Source organism: Cyphomyrmex costatus, unplaced genomic scaffold (genome assembly GCF_001594065.2).
Source record: "Cyphomyrmex costatus isolate MS0001 unplaced genomic scaffold, Ccosl1.0 scaffold70, whole genome shotgun sequence".
NCBI lineage: Eukaryota > Metazoa > Arthropoda > Insecta > Hymenoptera > Formicidae > Cyphomyrmex > Cyphomyrmex costatus.
The window spans coordinates 68,773-86,244 of record NW_017280267.1 but is presented as its reverse complement, the minus strand read 5'-3'; the positions used below and the strand labels follow the sequence as shown (position 1 = coordinate 86,244).

Sequence of the window (17,472 nt, the reverse complement as noted above, 5' to 3'; positions counted from 1 at the left end):
TGAAAGCATCTGATGTCAAATGATTTTTCTTTATCAACATAAATTAACTTTATTTAATTTTGGTTTAACTTACTTTTTATTTTGTTTTTAAAATTAGAAAAAGATAAAAAGTAATAGTTAAACTGAGACTATTAATCTATATTTCAGTAGAAATGTATATTATTTTTTTTTAGAAGGAAAACAGTCTAAGTGATTCATTAGATGCATCCAGAAGCACGACCGCTCACTGAGCTTCTTTATCTGATTGGCATATTCTATTAGACCTAAAAATATAAACCGAACAGATACAACAGCAGCTTACTGAGCGCTTTTCTGGATGCACCCATTGTGTCACACTGTGTTATTTCTGCTTCTTGTTCGTAAAACATCCAATATCATTCTTGGATATTTGTTTAAAATATTTATATATCTTTATATTTAGATTTGCTAATTTAATGTACAATAATTTTTAGAAAGTATACACACTAATCTAATGTCATAAGTGATGTAATATAAGTAATCAAAATCTATAACAAAATTCGAATAAAAAACGAACTTACATGTCTCAATTGAGCGAATGACCAAATTAACCAAGTAACGTTGGTACTCGGAAAGTTCGCATGTCATGCGAAAACTGACTAAATGTAATGATATTTGTCAATAGAGATCTCAGAATCGCGTAGTTAGCAATCGCTTTCATTAACACTCGTCTACTCGCAGCTATAAATTATTGTTGCAGAAGCACGAATATCTATCTTCTTTTTTTAACGAAAAACCATCACTCTTGGGTCGAGGCAAATCTCCCACTATTTTCTCTCAAACTCTCAACAGTCTGAACCAGACTACCTACTGATATACTGATAATCCGTTATTCGCTCGCGAGCATTTACGAATATCTGCGAAAATGCGAGGCTATAAACAGCTACAAATTTATGTGTACGTAAACGGCGCAGATATAAGGCTTGTTCTTTTTGCCTGCACTGTCTGAACTGGTACAGACAGTGCAATAAGTTGAAGTGAAATAAACGTATATCTGTTTCATTTCAACTTATTGCACTCTCTGCACCAGTTCAGTAAAAAGAACAGGCCTATAAAATCGATTCAACCAATGCACGCATAAGATCTGTTCTTTTTGACTGTTTTTGACTAAACACCAGTTCATCTTTCTTCCTTTTCTCTCCAGGAAAAGAGAAAAGGAAAATGAGATGCCATAGAGACCCTCTAATCAGAGTCGCGAAATAACGTTTCCAATTTTGATTGGTGCTGACATTTTTCAGTAAAAACCGGGAATAGTCATAGCGTCAAATTTAAGTCGACCTACATTCGCTGGGTTGCGTTCAGAATCAAGCGGGGAGCACAGACTTTTGCATAACGCATAAACCATATACATAAAGAATTTGATTGGTCCACTGACTCATGCATAAGAAAATGGACCAATGAAATTCCTTATGCACATGCTTTATGCGTTATGCAAAAGTCTGTGCTCCCCGCTTCATCAACCGAGTGATCCAGGTGTCGTGTTTATTCTTGTTTATCATAGGGACCCTCAAGTAAGGGATCGGACAACAGCGTGAAAGATGCGGATTGGCTGCCGCCATTAGAGGGATATTTCCGTTGGTTAGGTTAGTATGCTTTCCTTTTAGAGGACACACTCGACACAAACATCATTCTATCTTTATCATTCGTTGAAAGGATAGAACGACGTTTGTGTCGAATGTGTCATCTAAAATAGGAAAACATACTTAGTAATTGCTGATTTAGTTGCTCAGTATTGTTAATTGTTTTAAGGGTGCTGTCCCATGATACGGAAATTACACCGGAACGGAACAGTGAGACCAATCACAATCGCAGAAAGGAAAGTAGAGTAATGATTGCAGAGATCTGATTGGTCTCACTGTTCCGTTCCGGTGTAATTTCCGTATCATGGGACAGCACCCTTAAGATGTAGATATTATACGTATGTACGGTTCGAAAATACAGTTTATATATTTTTTAAATCATTGCGAAATGCGATACTGTGAAATCCAAATTGCAAAAATTTAAGTAGAAATGGCCATATAATGCCTCATTTCCCGAAATCTCCCACAAGAAGAGAAAAATGGATAATCTATCGTGCCTCTGGTTGTGTCAGTTGGACACCTAAAAAGTATTCTGCCTTATGTAATATAAGTAGATATAATATTATATATATTTGTGTACAATTTTCCATTATACTGCTCATGTTTCGATCACTTTGCATTTCAATCTTGAAGGAATAATATCTCTTATATATAATTTTATAGATTTTCATGTGAGTATTACATTGATATTGTTTTCATTATATTTTTTAATTTAGATTTGTTTTTTTATTTTTCCTTTAGTTTTCTGAACAGTTTAAAGATGTAAACTAACTATTCTTTACTTAATATACCTGTGTTACGTTGCAAAAATACATACATTTTATGTATTATATTTTATTAGATCAAAATATTAAAAAATATCAATAAGTTACTCATTTTGCATTTATCATTTAATAACTTATGAATTAGTAATTTCTTGTTGACCGATGCGAATATGCCGTAGCGGTCTAAGCTGGATCTTGGGTGCTTCTATATAATTGCATGTGAATTTATATATCGCGTATGTAAATTTTTAATTGCGCGCCGAAATTTTTTCAGACTTGAAACGCAACACTAATAAACTACCGCAGTAATATCATGAGTTAAATTGACTAACAACACGCTGTTTGATCGATCTTGATAATGTTGAATGACCTATTAAAATCTGCAAATAATAATTTTTTTCTTTTATTTTCGCATTCGTTTTTATTTTAATAACTTTCGTTACACCCATATTAAATAACTTACTCGTTTTTGATACGAAAAATTATTTCAGATAAAAGTGGTTTCGAGGGGGACGTGTTTTAGTCACATTGTTTTTTTGTCTAGATTGAGGCACCAAAAAGATATGAAGATCACCTCCCCTTTTTTAGTTGAATTACGTGATTTTTTTACATAATGTCATTTCTTTAACAATTCTGCATATAAAAGTATAAAGGTACAGATATTATAACAACAAAAAGAAATATAGTTTATGGAACATTTTATACTTAGCCTGCGACATACATTGACATAAAATATTAAATATCTCGTAAACTATTGGTTTTTTAATATCAGCTAGTACTTTCATATTTTTATTTGCAGATTTGTTAAAAAAATCACATTATATAAAAAAAAAAGTCAGATAATTCCAGTTAAAAAAGTGGAGTTAACCTTCATATCTGTTTGATGCCTCAACCTAGACAAAAAACAATGTGACCAAAACATGTCTCCTTCGAAACTGTTCCACTTTTATCTGAAATATTTTTTTTGTATCATCAGAAACAAGCAAGTTATTTAAGTGACCTGTTTTAGATGCCTCACCAATGCCTCACCCTGGTGTGTGTGTGTGTGTGTGTGGTATGTATATGATGTGTGTATGCATATATATATATATCTATCTCTATCTCTGGCAATGGCGGCGGAGAAGGAGAAGTCCAGCCGCGCCAGAGAGCGCTGCACCAGATCGTCGTGCCGTCGTACTGTATCTATCGTCTTGTCCCGTACCGTACCGTTCCGGGGGGCGGTGATCGGCGGGATCGGCGGAGCGGAGCGACAGCGCGAGAGGCCTTATGTCAAATCGACATCGACGATAAGGACGAAGTGTGCCAGCATGAAGAAACTGTTCTCTAAGATCGACAACACGTCGAAGGAACCCAATAGTTACCTGGGGAAGGTGTTCGTTGTGGGTCGCCACACAGTCACCGTTGAAGAAGTTTTGGCAGAAGGTACGCGGTTTTTTTCTTGAACATCGTTTCTTTTCTAACGTTTTATAACGACACCAACATTTCCCTTCATTTCTGCTCTTGCGTGTGCTCTTCTGTGTTTCAGTTTTCAGTGGACGTGTATGCGAACGAATCTCCCCTGTTTTATTTTGCACTGCAACCTTGCCCGCCCTCTCCGCCACACCTGGCCATCCCGCTCTCTCCCCCCCCCCCTCTCTCCCTCATTTCTCCCCTCTCCTCTCCTCTTTATTCTCCATCCTGGATTGTCCTCGGCGAGTATGAGATAAGCGACGACATGTACAATTTCCATCCAGGCCGGGTGATTGGTAGACGTCATTAAATTCCCCTTATAGAAATTTAATACTGATTAATTACTCATTTTTCGAGGACTAACAAGTATTTCTAATATTCGAAATAAATAATTTCTGGTATTAAACTGGATTTCTGTAAGGGGAATCGTTAACTTTCCATACGTTGACCATGAACTATGTGTTTTAACGGAGTTTACGGTTCCAACGAATAACAGCTATGTTGCTTTGGAATAAACAATCAGTTGCCTTTTAGAGAGCTAATGAGATTTCACACAAAAGAATCTGAGATATTTTAAACATAAATAAGAGAAAAGAAAGCGGGTCTTGATGCTTAGTAATATTTTTTATTTTTATGTGAATATGCAAATACAATTATCAGTTCTATGTCAATTCAATCTTTTGCTAATTTTAAGATATTTTACTGAAACGCAAGAATCCAAGTTTATTATTTTTTGAGAACGTTAATATATGAAATGTGAAGTGTCAGCTTCATGCCATTTAGAAAATCAGGACGTTGATTATGTTTCGGAGAGCTAATACTGTGGAATTTCCTCGCTTCAAAAGTTTTTTTGAAATAATTGCATTGTTGTAAAATGCCAAATGATGGAGGTATATTGTTACAAGTTAATATAGTTGAAACTGACAAACAGAAATTGATTGTCTGTAAACTTACTTAGAGGTAAAGTCGAGTATCGTATCTTTTATTACCACTCTTGTAATTATATTTATGTCAAGATACAACACGCTACATGCATAATAACCTTGTAGATTTTCTATTTCATATTTTTTCTTTAATCTGATTTATATGTACAACTATAATTAAATACTGAAAACATTTTGCATTTGTTTTCTCTGTCTTTCTGCTGTATGTCTTATGTAAGATAACATTGTTTTACAGGAGGATTTGCGATTGTATTTTTGGTTAAAGCCTCAAGTGGACGATATGCACTTAAACGAATGTATGTCAACAATGAACATGATCTTAATGTGTGTAAAAGGGAAATTCAAATTGCTGTGAGTATTTTCGTGAATGGTGAAATGCTAGTTCGTGCTAAAATTAGTAACGCTAGTTAATTATTTTTTTTTTAAATATATTACATGGAAGTAAAATTAAATGAATTATTTCTATTTGCAGAGCAACCTGAGTGGTCATAAAAATATTATAGGATATGTAGATAGTAGCATAACTCACACCACTGGAGGAATACACGAACTTCTGCTTTTAATGCCTTACTGTAAATCCCAAGTTCTTCAAATGATGAATAACAGGTTAGGAATAATTTTTTTTATCTAAATACCGATGAGAATAAGCCATTAACAGTCAAGCTAGGTCTTGGAAGCTTCTAATATAATTTTTATGTGAATTTATATACTACGTATGTAGATTTCTAAATGCGCGCTGAAGTTTTTTCCAGCCTTATAAAACGCAAACTAATAAACTACTGCAGTACTATCACAAGTTAAATTGACTAACAATCTAACAATTTTGGTGCACATTGCATTAATAAGATCTTGGATCTTAATAATATGCTGAATGACATATTAAAGATGTAATTTTTTTAAAATTTTTTATTTTTAATAATATTTGAATACACAATTTTATATGTGTATATTTGTATACATTTTGTACGCGCGCGTGTGTGTGTTAGGTGTTTTAGATCATTTGTACCATCTTTTTATCTTCGCAGGATAATGTTTGATTTTTTTAAGATAGGTATTTAAGAATTAAGGAGTAGTCTCAGCTGCAAAGGCACTTTTACTGCCTGCTTGGAATAGTAAATGCTCATGCAAAGTATAAATAATAAATAAACAACTTAAAAATCTCTGGAGCTTTATAAAAGAACGTGTTATGTTAACTGCTCTCACAACACGTAAAGGTATGATGGATAGAATATGTCAAGCCTGTGTATAAGTAACATCACAGATGTTAGCTAATGTTCAAAGGTGTTTTTGTGAAAGAGTTCTACAATGTATTGAAGTGGAAGAACATTATTTCGAACATGTAATTGGACATTGATTATTTAATATGTAAATATTTAAGTAACATTTTGTACGTTTGTTTAAAATAATTTCAAAATTTTATTCGTTTTTCTAATAAGTCGTTTCTATACTGAAATATGAAATATTAAAGCGTTATTGATTTTATTTGACAAAGTTTACGAAAATAAATCTTTTTAGGGATGTTTATTTGTTATTTATACTTTGAATGAGTATTTACTATTTCAACCATGCAGTGTTTTTGCAGCTAAGACTACGCTCCTTAATCCTTAAATACTTCATTAAAAAAATCAAATAAAATAAGTCAAATAAAAGTTACTTAATAAATTCATTAGCTCAAAATAAACCTTTCTTTATCTCTTGTTTCTTTATTTCTTTTTCCTCAGCTGCTTGTTATCGATATTTTTTCATTTGAAAAATATTTTGTTAAATATCTTGGAAAATTGAAAAGGTGAATGAAAATATATTTCCGGCAATTACTTGTTTCTTTACGTAGAATATGATGTTATTATAAAAGACGTAGATTCCTATTTAAAAAAAAAAACAAAGTTAATTTTGAAATGGTCTTGAAACCTTCCACGAAATCAAAACCAATAAACCTCATAATGTTTTCTTCTTGGAATCAGATAACTTTTGTCTAAACAATTTTTCTCAATAATGCCATATTTTCGAGAGAAAAATTTGTAACACTTTCTTTTGGACACCCAGTATATGTATAACACGCGAGCGCGCACACATACACAGGGTGTCCTGAATTTGCATGTCACAACTTGGGAGCATGTAGGGGATCTATAAACTAAGAAAAAAAAATCTTATAAATAAATAAAAATATATAATTACAATGACAACGCTTGTTATGTTTTAAAAAAACAAATAAAATAAAGATATTAAATTACGGTATTAGAACAAGCCAAACAAATAAATGATGACAATTTTTATTAAAATATTCTATATTAAACTGAGAAACGTTTCAACTTATACATAAGTCCTCTTCAGTCTCCTTTATAAATGATACATGACAAAATAAACGAAGTACGGTTACTCTTTCAAACTATAGTCCATCAAGTCAGCTAGTAAAATGAATATTGTTTCTCAATCCGAACAAAGAAAATTATCCGCATCGTAATTCTAAATCCATATTATTATATATTAGGAAACAATTTTAAAAATTATAAATTTCTGTACAGATATGCTCGTTTTTATTTTGTTTTGGAGAAAATCGCAAGAAAAGACGAAACGTTGTTTTTATTTTTATACTTTTTTATTACTTATTCACGTTGTTGAATGGTTTTATTATTTATTCATTTGTTGAATGTAGATATTGTTCAAAATGTTGGCGGTAATGCAAGTGTTGCATCTATTACGGACAGTTCATGCTATAGTTACTCTGGCCATATTTAGTGCAACCTCCGTTCAATTTCTCAATTGTTCTTTTGAGTTGATTGACGATGAAAACTTACTTTAGAATCCCTATACAAAGAAGTCTAGATGTCAAATCAGGTGATCAGGGTGGCCAAGATACTACTCCTCCACGTTCAATTCATCATCGCGGATAATGTCTGTCTAGCCAAGTAGTCTAGATTGAGTAGTTTTGCTATGAGCTGGACACTCATCGAATTGAAACCTCATTTCAATCCGTTGTTGCAGGTGGATGTCTTCTAAATAATCAAAGAAGTCAGTCTCCAAAAAATCTGTATATTTGGCTTTATTTAATCTGTCGGATAAAAAAATGGTCCCACTAGAAAGTTATTTCAAATTCCGAGCCACACGTTAATAGCAAAATGCTGGAGCCTACTTTCCCTAATAGCCTTGGGATTTCCACGACTCTATGCATGATATATTGTAAATATAACTTTGTTCGTCCAGATTATTTTTAATGAAAATGAATTATCATTGTTAAATTGCTCAAGAAATCAATTGCTGGAATACAACCTATTGAAATAATCCTGAGGTAATAAATGCTGTACTTTTTGAATATGGTACAGATGGTAGTTATCATCTCTTAAAGTTTGGTGAATTCTGTGCCGTGACAATTGTAATGCAGCCTGACACTCTCCGGACGCTGGTCTCAAGATTATTATTAAAGTGGCGCAGGACACGATTTTCTACTTGCATATTCGCTCTTAACGGATCTTGATTGAATTGAAAATGATTTGGTCACTCTACTGTTTGGAAATCGGCGTGTATACTCTCGCACTGCCTCCAAAGCATTGCTCGCAAAAACCGTACGCGAAAACCATATCAAGAATATATTCAATAGAATATGTACACGCCATATTATACAAGAGTAATTCATTCGATAGCTTCCGACGAGTAATTCTGACGAATTTTAAAAATAAGTATACTTCCCAGGTCAAAAAACAGTGAGCTATATTTGTTATTATAATTCAATAAATTTACTACAATCAATAATATTAATTCGGAACGTTTCGACTTTACAAAGTCATCATCAGCCGCATAAAATCCCAATCTAATTAATAAGTTTACATGACAATGTCAAAGTCGCAAAATCAACATTCAAATTATATAATTGTAATTCTCAAATATATAAAAATATACACCCTAGCATGTCGCAAGATTTGTGATACGTTATAATTACTCTGATGTTTGATTGTAGTAGTCAATTTACTTGAACGATGAAAAAACCTGTTATACTCCATTCTTCGTTTTTTGACGAGAAAGGTTAGTCCAAATAGGAGATTTCCAGTCCATTAGTCAAAAATAAAATTACATAGAGCAAATATATGGATTTCCTGCCGTCAAGTTTGTATATGTAGGATGAAAATTATAAAAGAAGGTAATTATTATATTATATATATCACTAAGAATTGCAACTTGAGATTATACGTCTTAACTGTATGGAAAGCAAGGTACAAATTTACATGAGCTGATAATAATTATTAATTTTTAATTCTGACGAATTTATATGAGAAAGGCAGAAATATAAATAAACAAAAAGTTTTCATCTGAAAACGAAATTATTATTATTATTGTTTTCGTGTACGATTTTAGCGATGATAATACTTCAAAGAGTGCAAGAACAAAGTAACTACATTTTGTCTTTTTTGCGATTTTCTCCAAAACGAAGCAAAATCAAACATATCTTTGTAGGACTTTTTTTCTTAGTTTATCGATCTTCCACACGTTCTCAAAAATTTGACATTTAAATTCCAGACACTCTGTGTACACACTCACGGTATATACACTTACGGATAAAAAAAATACATATATATGAGCCCCTTAGTTGACATGTAGCATAAGTCTATCTTATAAGCATAAACCTTATGCCACTTGATAACTGATAAAATATATATATATATATATGGTATATATGAGCCCCTTAGTTATCAAGTGGCATAAGGTTTATGCTTATAAGATAGACTTATGTTATACACACACGCACACACACACACACACACATTTTACACACACACACACACACACACACACACACACACACACACACACACACACACACACACGTCATACTTGTATCTTGTATCTGATTGCAAATAATTGTGCAAAATATTACCTTTTACTATTTTTATTTATCTGATAATATTAAAATTTGACATACTCAATTGACATACATTAATTGTACATTAATATAATTTCTTATTTCTAGGTTGCAAATAGGTTTCAATGAATCGGAAGTTCTACAAATTTTTTGTGACGTTTGTGAAGCCGTATCCAGATTGCATCACTGTCAAACTCCCATAATTCATAGAGATCTCAAGGTGAATTGCTTAATGGATATTATGTGATATCGTTGGAAATATAGTTTTATTAATTAAATATACATTTAACTGTCTTGCGATAGGTGGAAAATATATTGCTCGCTGACAGCGGTCATTATGTTTTGTGTGATTTTGGATCTGCGACGGGAAAAATTCTTAATCCCGGTGTCCACGGTGCCGCTGTAGTCGAGGAAGAAATAAAGAAATATACTACTTTAAGCTACAGAGCTCCTGAAATGGTTGATATGTACTGTGGAAAACCTATTACTACGAAAGCAGATATTTGGGTAAGTAATATTATGTGAAAAGTTACAGATCCGGACTTTGCGTCGCGATAGCTCCGCTCGTAGAAAAAAACTAAAAGCATTTTTATTATACAATTTAAGTTGTAGCTATCGATTGAGCGTATATAGAACTTGATCAGTTCAGCCGTTATTGAGATCTGATAATCTTACTTTGCCGCAACTCACCGGCTCTCGTAAAGAAGGCACAGCAGTGTCGCTGCGCTTAGCTTAGCGCCGAGACACTACCGTGTCTCCAAATATATTATCTACGTTTACCTGCATCGCACACACGTGATGATCATGATATCGTTCCTTTACTTCATAAGTGTTTTAAATCAAAATTAAATTTCTGAGAAAAAAGGAAAAATTTTTTAATTTTTTTGACAGAAAATTATTGACTGATAAAATAATATTGACAAAACAGAATATTTTACAAGAACATGATCAAATGTCATTTTTGTTTTATAACCTTTAAAACTCATCTTTTGCGACAATGTAAACAAATTATATTATTTTTAAATTCCTTTGTTAGTGTAAGAATTTAAATTTGACTTTCATCGCATTGTTCTAACAACGGTCAATTTTATAAATCGTACAAATTGATACAATTTTATATGAAACAATTATTAGACATTTTTACACACTACATTTATAACCAGATAATTTACATTGATTTATGGACTCTTACTATTGTACCGAAATAAATACAACGTCAACTATGCGAGTGAGATTGTACACATATTATTAGGCCGGAATCAGACTACGCATTGAAAATTGAGATTGAAGATTAAAAATTGAAATCTGACTAATGAGAATAAAAAAATTTTTGCTCTTATTATTTTGATTGGCCAAATTTTAATCTTTCAATCTTTAATCTCACTGTTCAATGCGTAGTCTGATTCCGGCCTTATACATATATATATATATATATTTTTTCATATTTTTTATAATTTTATAATTTCGTACATCACATTCCTTGTTAACAACTTGCGATCATTCTGTAATATTGATAATGACCTAATAGAGGTCGAAACGTCTGTTGTTGTTTGTTGTATATTTCTTTGTTTCTAATTAAACTACATAATTTTAACTAAATGACAATTTTTATTTACTAACAATTGTATATTATAACGACACTTTTGGCTCGTAGCCCTTTTCTTTTTCATTATTTTAAATTTATTGAGTTTTATCAAAAACATACTTTTAAAAAATTATTCTTTTTGAGTCGCGGCAGTTTTTTTACATGGGCTATATACATTCTAAGCGCCGAAAAAATTCATCATAATTTTGGGATTAATTTTTTCTGGAAGAGAGTAAAATAAATTGAAAAATTATAATAATTCCACATTTTTCTTGATACTTTATATAATATAAAAAAATTTTTATTTTTTACTTACATGCAGGCTCTGTAATCTCTGCAGCTGTTACATGAAAATTTCTACAGGAATTTAAGATGCTCAATGAGCAGCATCTTAACTTTCTCTAGAAATACAAAAAAATATTAAAATTTTTTTACTAATTTCCAAATTAATCTTGTACCTAAGGATTGTTGACTTATATTTAAAAAAAAATCAAGATAATAGGCTCATATGAATAAATCCAAAAGAAACAATAAAATGCCAATTTGAACCAACACAAGTTATCAGTGTACCTTTATATAATTTATGTTATTATTGTTCATTTTGAATCAATTTTATATATAAAGATACTCACTCATAACTTGTGTCGGCCCAAATTGGTATTTTATTATTTCTTTTGGTTTTATATTTTTAAATATATAATTTTAAATATTTTTTTTTTTACATTTTTAATATCTTTTTTTGTTAATTTTACCCGATACATATCAAGGAGAGGTTGCTTCTTCCTATCATATCCCACAAATGTTCGATGGGATTTAAACGCCGGTAAAAATAATATTGTGGATATATATGTAGGAAGTGAAGTAAAATAGTCACTAGACGCTGTAGAGGGCTGTAAGGCCGGAATCAGACTACGTATTAAAGATTGAGATTGAAGATTGAATTTTGTCTAAATAAGAGGAGTTAAAATTCCTTTATCCTCGTTGGTCAAATTTCAATTTTCAATCTTTAATTTCAATTTTCAATGCGTAGTCTGATTTCGGCCTAATAGTGAACTAATAGAGTCAAACCAAGCAGAGGAGGCATTCTCGGAGGACGGATATTATCGACGGAGTGGGACAGTTAGATAAAGATTTCGGAGGCAGACCAGATACAATTATTATTATTATTATTACTTTTTGTCGTTGTTGATGGTAAATTAAATGTTGATTCAGTTATCTGATGCACGTGTATTTTTCCTTTGCTTTTGCATTTTTTACATATACAGGATGTTTGACAAGTAATGAAAAATTTTGTCGCATAGGAGTAGAATGGATTAAACTGAGAAGAAAAGTCCTTTTTCATTTTACGATTTTTACAATAGTTAACGAGATATTAATTTAAGGATGGCGGATATTCGGCTATCTTTAAGATCTAATATTTCGTTAAATATTGCGTAAACTGCAAAATGGTATGAGAATTTTCGACTCAGTTCGATCTACTTTACCTGCTCTTGATACATGATTTAATCTGTTAATGACACCCTGTCCTGTCTGTCTGTCTGTCTGTCTGTCTGTCTGCTGTGCGCGCGTGCGTGCGTGCGCGCGCGCGGATGGTTTGAAAAGTCCGTGCAAAGTCAAAGAGATGGCACCATTATTGGTGTGTATCAAGGTTATTTTCAGTTAGTAACATCTTGGAAGAACACACCAAGTTTCGGCCAGATCGGTCTATTTCTCTGTTTGACGTTTGTTTGAATTAAGGAGTGATTTCTAAAAAATGAATGAGAATTTGATCAAACATTACTTTGTAAAAGGCAAATCGTCTCAGGAGACTAAAAAGAAGTTTGATAAACATTATGGTGAATCTGCACATTCGATTAGAACAGTTTATAAATGGTTTCAAACATTTCAGAGTGGCCATATAAGCACAAGTGACGCTGAACGTTCTAGATGTCCTTTGGAGGCCACTACTTCAGAAATCACTGATGAAATCGACGATATGATATTGAATGATAGAAGAATTAAAGTGCATGTAATATTGCTAGTGTTGTAAGCATCTCGATTGAACGGGTACATAATATTTTGCATCAATATGAAATTTAGGCATGAAAAAGTTATCCGCAAGATGGGTGTCGCGATTGCTCACGTAGTTGACCAAAAATGAAATTGTGTGAGGTGTTCCAAGGACGGTTCACAGCTATTTCAGCGAAATTCACAGGACTTTAGACGTCGTTTTGTCACTGTGGACGAAATATGGATACACGCTTGAGACCAAGAAACAGTCCAGACAATGGGTTTGCCACCGGGGAATCTGCATCAAAGAAAACGAAAATCGTTCCTTTGGCAAGGAAGGTTATGACGACTGTCTTTTGGGATTCGCAAGGAATAATCTTCATTGACTATGTGGAAAAGGGTAAAACTATCACAGGTGAATATTATTCATTGTTGTTGAAACGTTTAAAAATCAAATTGCAAAAAAAAGTCCACGATTGGCTCACAAAAAAGTCCTTTTCTATCATGACAACGCACGAGCTCACTGGAGTTGCCACAAAATTGATGGAGTTAAGGTTTCAACTCGTTCCGCAATCTACTTATTCTCCAGATTTGGCTCTCTCGGATTATTACTTGTTCTCCAATATGAAGAAATGTCTCGCGAGAAGGAGATTTTATTTAAACAAGGTGATTGCGGAAACGAATATCTATTTTGCATAGTTGAACCAATCCTATTATTCAGAAAGGATCAACAAACTGGAGCAGCGTTGGACGAAATATATAAGCTTAAAGAAAGATTATGTTAAAAAATAAAAAATGTCCCGAAAAAATTAAATAGTGTTCATTTTTACACAGACTTTTCAAACCATGTACGTATATATACACACATCGTAATTAGAAGTGTATATTTCTACTAACTATAATACTAACTATAATACTAACAGCATTTGCGGTACTGTATTTATACGTTAGTTTAAACTTACTTTAGTTTATTTAAGTTATTATTTATGTATGTGAGATAATGGCGAGAAGACTATATAGTTTGGAAAAACTTTCAACAAATCTTTAAGAACTATTAGGTCAATCGGAAAGTCGTCCATCTAGCGACGAGTATCTATAACTGGAACTGTCAATAACTCTAATGTCTAAATCAAGCTTAATTTTTTAGTTTTACCGTCTGTCAATAAAATTCAGTATACAAAAGTATACGTTTGCATCAATAACATTATTTCTTACTGCATCGAAAATGTCGACATTTGAGTCAAATAAATGTCATTTGCGCGAAGTGTGAATCTTCTGCTTCAAATGGAAGAAAATTGCAGCTGAAGCTCATCGAATGCTTGTAGGCGTGTGTGAAGTTGGCACCTCATCTTTTGACACCGCAAGTTTTCACACAAGTACCATTGGCATCCGCAATAGTTCTATAGTTCCTGATAGGTTTTAGGACCAGTACCGCTGATTTACCTAAAAAAAAATAGCACTTGAAAATTTGTGGTGCTAACTTTCAGTGGCACCGCAAGATTCGAGAAAGTCGATTTTTTTTTACGGAATCTTACAGTACCTGAAGAGTACTAGAGTTCCTGATAAAATATAACAATAGTACCGGCCAGTAAATATTAAAAAAAAAATTTTAAAGGAGCTAGCACCGCAAGTTTTAAAAAAATTCATTTTTTTTTTGCGCTATTTTTTAGTACTCGAAGAGTACTATAGTTCTTGATAAGTTTTAGTGACACTACCGACCATTTTAATATATATGAACGATCTTTTAATCTGAGAGTTGGCACCGCACGTCAAGAGTAAAGTACCCCTAAACGGCCAGTACTGGCCGACTTTTCGGCTTTTTCCGACAGTACTACGAGAGTACCGAAGAAATATGCAAGTGTCGACCCGAGTACTCTTCCAGTACTGGCCGTTTAGGGGTACTTTACTCTTGACGTGCGGTGCCAGCGAAAAACTTAAAAAATTATTTAAACATATTAAACGAAGAGTACTCGGGTCGACACTTGCATATTTCTTCGGTACTCTCGTAGTACTGTCGGAAAAAGCCGAAAAGTCGGCCAGTACTGGCCGTTTAGGGGTACTTTACTCTTGACGTGCGGTGCCAACTCTCAGATTAAAAGATCGTTTATATATATTAAAATGGTCGGTAGTATCACTAAAACTTATCAAGAACTATAGTACTCTTCGAATACTAAAAAATAGCGCAAAAAAAATGAATTTTTAAAAAACTTGTGCTAGCTTCTTTTTAAAAATTTTTTTTTAATATTTACTGGCCGGTACTATTGTTATATTCTATCAGGAACTCTAGTACTCTTCAGGTACTGTAAGATTCCGTAAAAAAAATCGACTTTCTCGAATCTTGCGGTGCCACTGGAAGTTAGCACCTCAAATTTTCAAGTGCTATTTTTTTTAGGTAAATCAGCGGTACTGGTCCTAAAACCTATCAGGAACTATAGAACTATTGCGGATGCCAATGGTACTTGTGTGAAAACTTGCGGTGTCAAAAGATGAGGTGTCAACTTCACACACGCTGCTTGTAGAAGTTTATGGTGATAGTGCTCCTTCCGATAAAACATGCAGAGAATGGTTTCGACGCTTTCAAAGTGGTAATTTTTATGTGGAGGACAAAGAGTGTTCTGAACGGCCAAGAGCATTTGAAGACAAAGAATTGCAGGCATTGATGGATGAAGACCCACGTCAAACGCAAAAACAACTCGCAAAAGCATTAAATGGTGCTGAATCTGTTATTTCCGATTGTTTAAAAGCTTTAGGAAAGGTCTATAGGGAAGAAAAATTGGTCCCATATGAATTGAAGCCAAGAGACATTGAAAGGCGAAAAACCACCTTCGAAATTCTGTTTGCTAGGTAACAAAGAAAGGGGTTTTTGCATCGAATGGTGACTGGCGATGAAAAATGGATCTATTTCGATAACCCCAAACTCCGAAAAACCATTTGCGATCCAGGCCAACCATCGATATCGACATCAAAACGCAATAGTCATGGGAAGAAGGCCATGCTCTGTATTTGGTGGGACTAGAAGGGTGTAGTGTACCATGAGCTGTTGAAATCTGATCAAACAGTTACAAGGAATCTCTACCGAGAACAAATAATTCGTTTGAGCCGAGCTTTGCGCGAAAAACGACCAGAATATGAGACATGATAGCATAAAGTGATTTTGCTTCATGACAACGCTCGACTTCACGTCACTAAGGCTATGTTAAAGAAACATTGGAAGCATTTCGCTGGGAAGTGTTATCCCATGCGGCTTATTTACCAGACTATGCTGTTTCTGACTATTACTTGTTTCGGTCGATGGCACACGCACTTGCTGGGAAATGTTTTAATTCTTATGAAGACGTCGAAAAATGGGTCTCTGACTGGATAGCCTTCAAAGATGAGTCATTCTTTCGCCGCGGAATTTGCTTGCTGCCCGAAAGATGGGAAAAAGTCATTGCTAACGATGGACAATATTTTGATTGATGTACTTTTTCATTTTGTTTCTAAAATAAAATCATACTTTTTGCAAAAACCGGATGGAACTTTCCGATTGACCTAATAGTCCTAATAGAGTAGCAGAATTTCTCAGACCACAATTAGAGCTTGCATCATTACGTATACATGAATATGTTTGTAAGAAATTATTCGAAGACGAGGCGCGCGGAATACGAGTTTTTGAAGTGTATGTACATACATTCACACGTCAGTCACAATACACACGCACACACATTCACACGTTATATGCATAATTGACGCGTGGGTGTGTGTACACTTCAAGAACTTGTATTCTGCGCTCCTCGTCTTCGAATAATTTCTTACAAACATTCGTGTAAACATAATGATGCAATTGTGGTCTGAGAAATTTTTATCATATTTGGTGCTACTTCTATTGCTCTAATTGCAATCTGAAGAATTTTCAAAATCCGAACAGCAACCTCTTCTTGATGCACATCAGTTAATGCTAATGTTGAAAATAATTGAATTATGGTAAAATACATGGGTAACTTTGATATACAATATCTCCGCAAAAAAATCGCACAAAGCTTTATTTTTTTAATTTGTAAGAAAAAGTCCATATATTACGATGTTTGTTATAACATTTGCGAAAAAATATTTTGCACTTTATAGAGTGCGTGAAACTATGTAACTTCTTCAAGACATAACACGTTCTTTTTTTTTTAGAAAAGGTACCTAGTAATTGGACGTAATATCTATTAAAATCATATCATAAAAATGAAAAGTTTAAGCCATGTCACCGCGCGCGGTCCGAATGCCGCTCGAGCGACATTTGATCTGCGCGCGGAGCGGTGAAATG

General features: G+C 33.4%; 1 protein-coding gene across 1 annotated transcript in view; it reads left to right on the top strand.

Annotated features, from left to right (window-relative positions):
- The first annotated feature begins 3,520 nt into the window (after positions 1–3,520).
- Positions 3,521–17,472, top strand: part of Nak (Numb-associated kinase) — a 35,891-nt gene continuing 21,939 nt past the window's right edge. Inside the window, exons 1-5 of the mRNA XM_018548216.1 lie at positions 3,521–3,784; positions 4,991–5,106; positions 5,228–5,361; positions 9,716–9,827; positions 9,911–10,114. Coding sequence (XP_018403718.1) covers positions 3,670–3,784; positions 4,991–5,106; positions 5,228–5,361; positions 9,716–9,827; positions 9,911–10,114 — 681 coding nt within the window. The 5' untranslated portion in view covers positions 3,521–3,669. The remainder of the gene's footprint in view (positions 3,785–4,990; positions 5,107–5,227; positions 5,362–9,715; positions 9,828–9,910; positions 10,115–17,472) is intronic.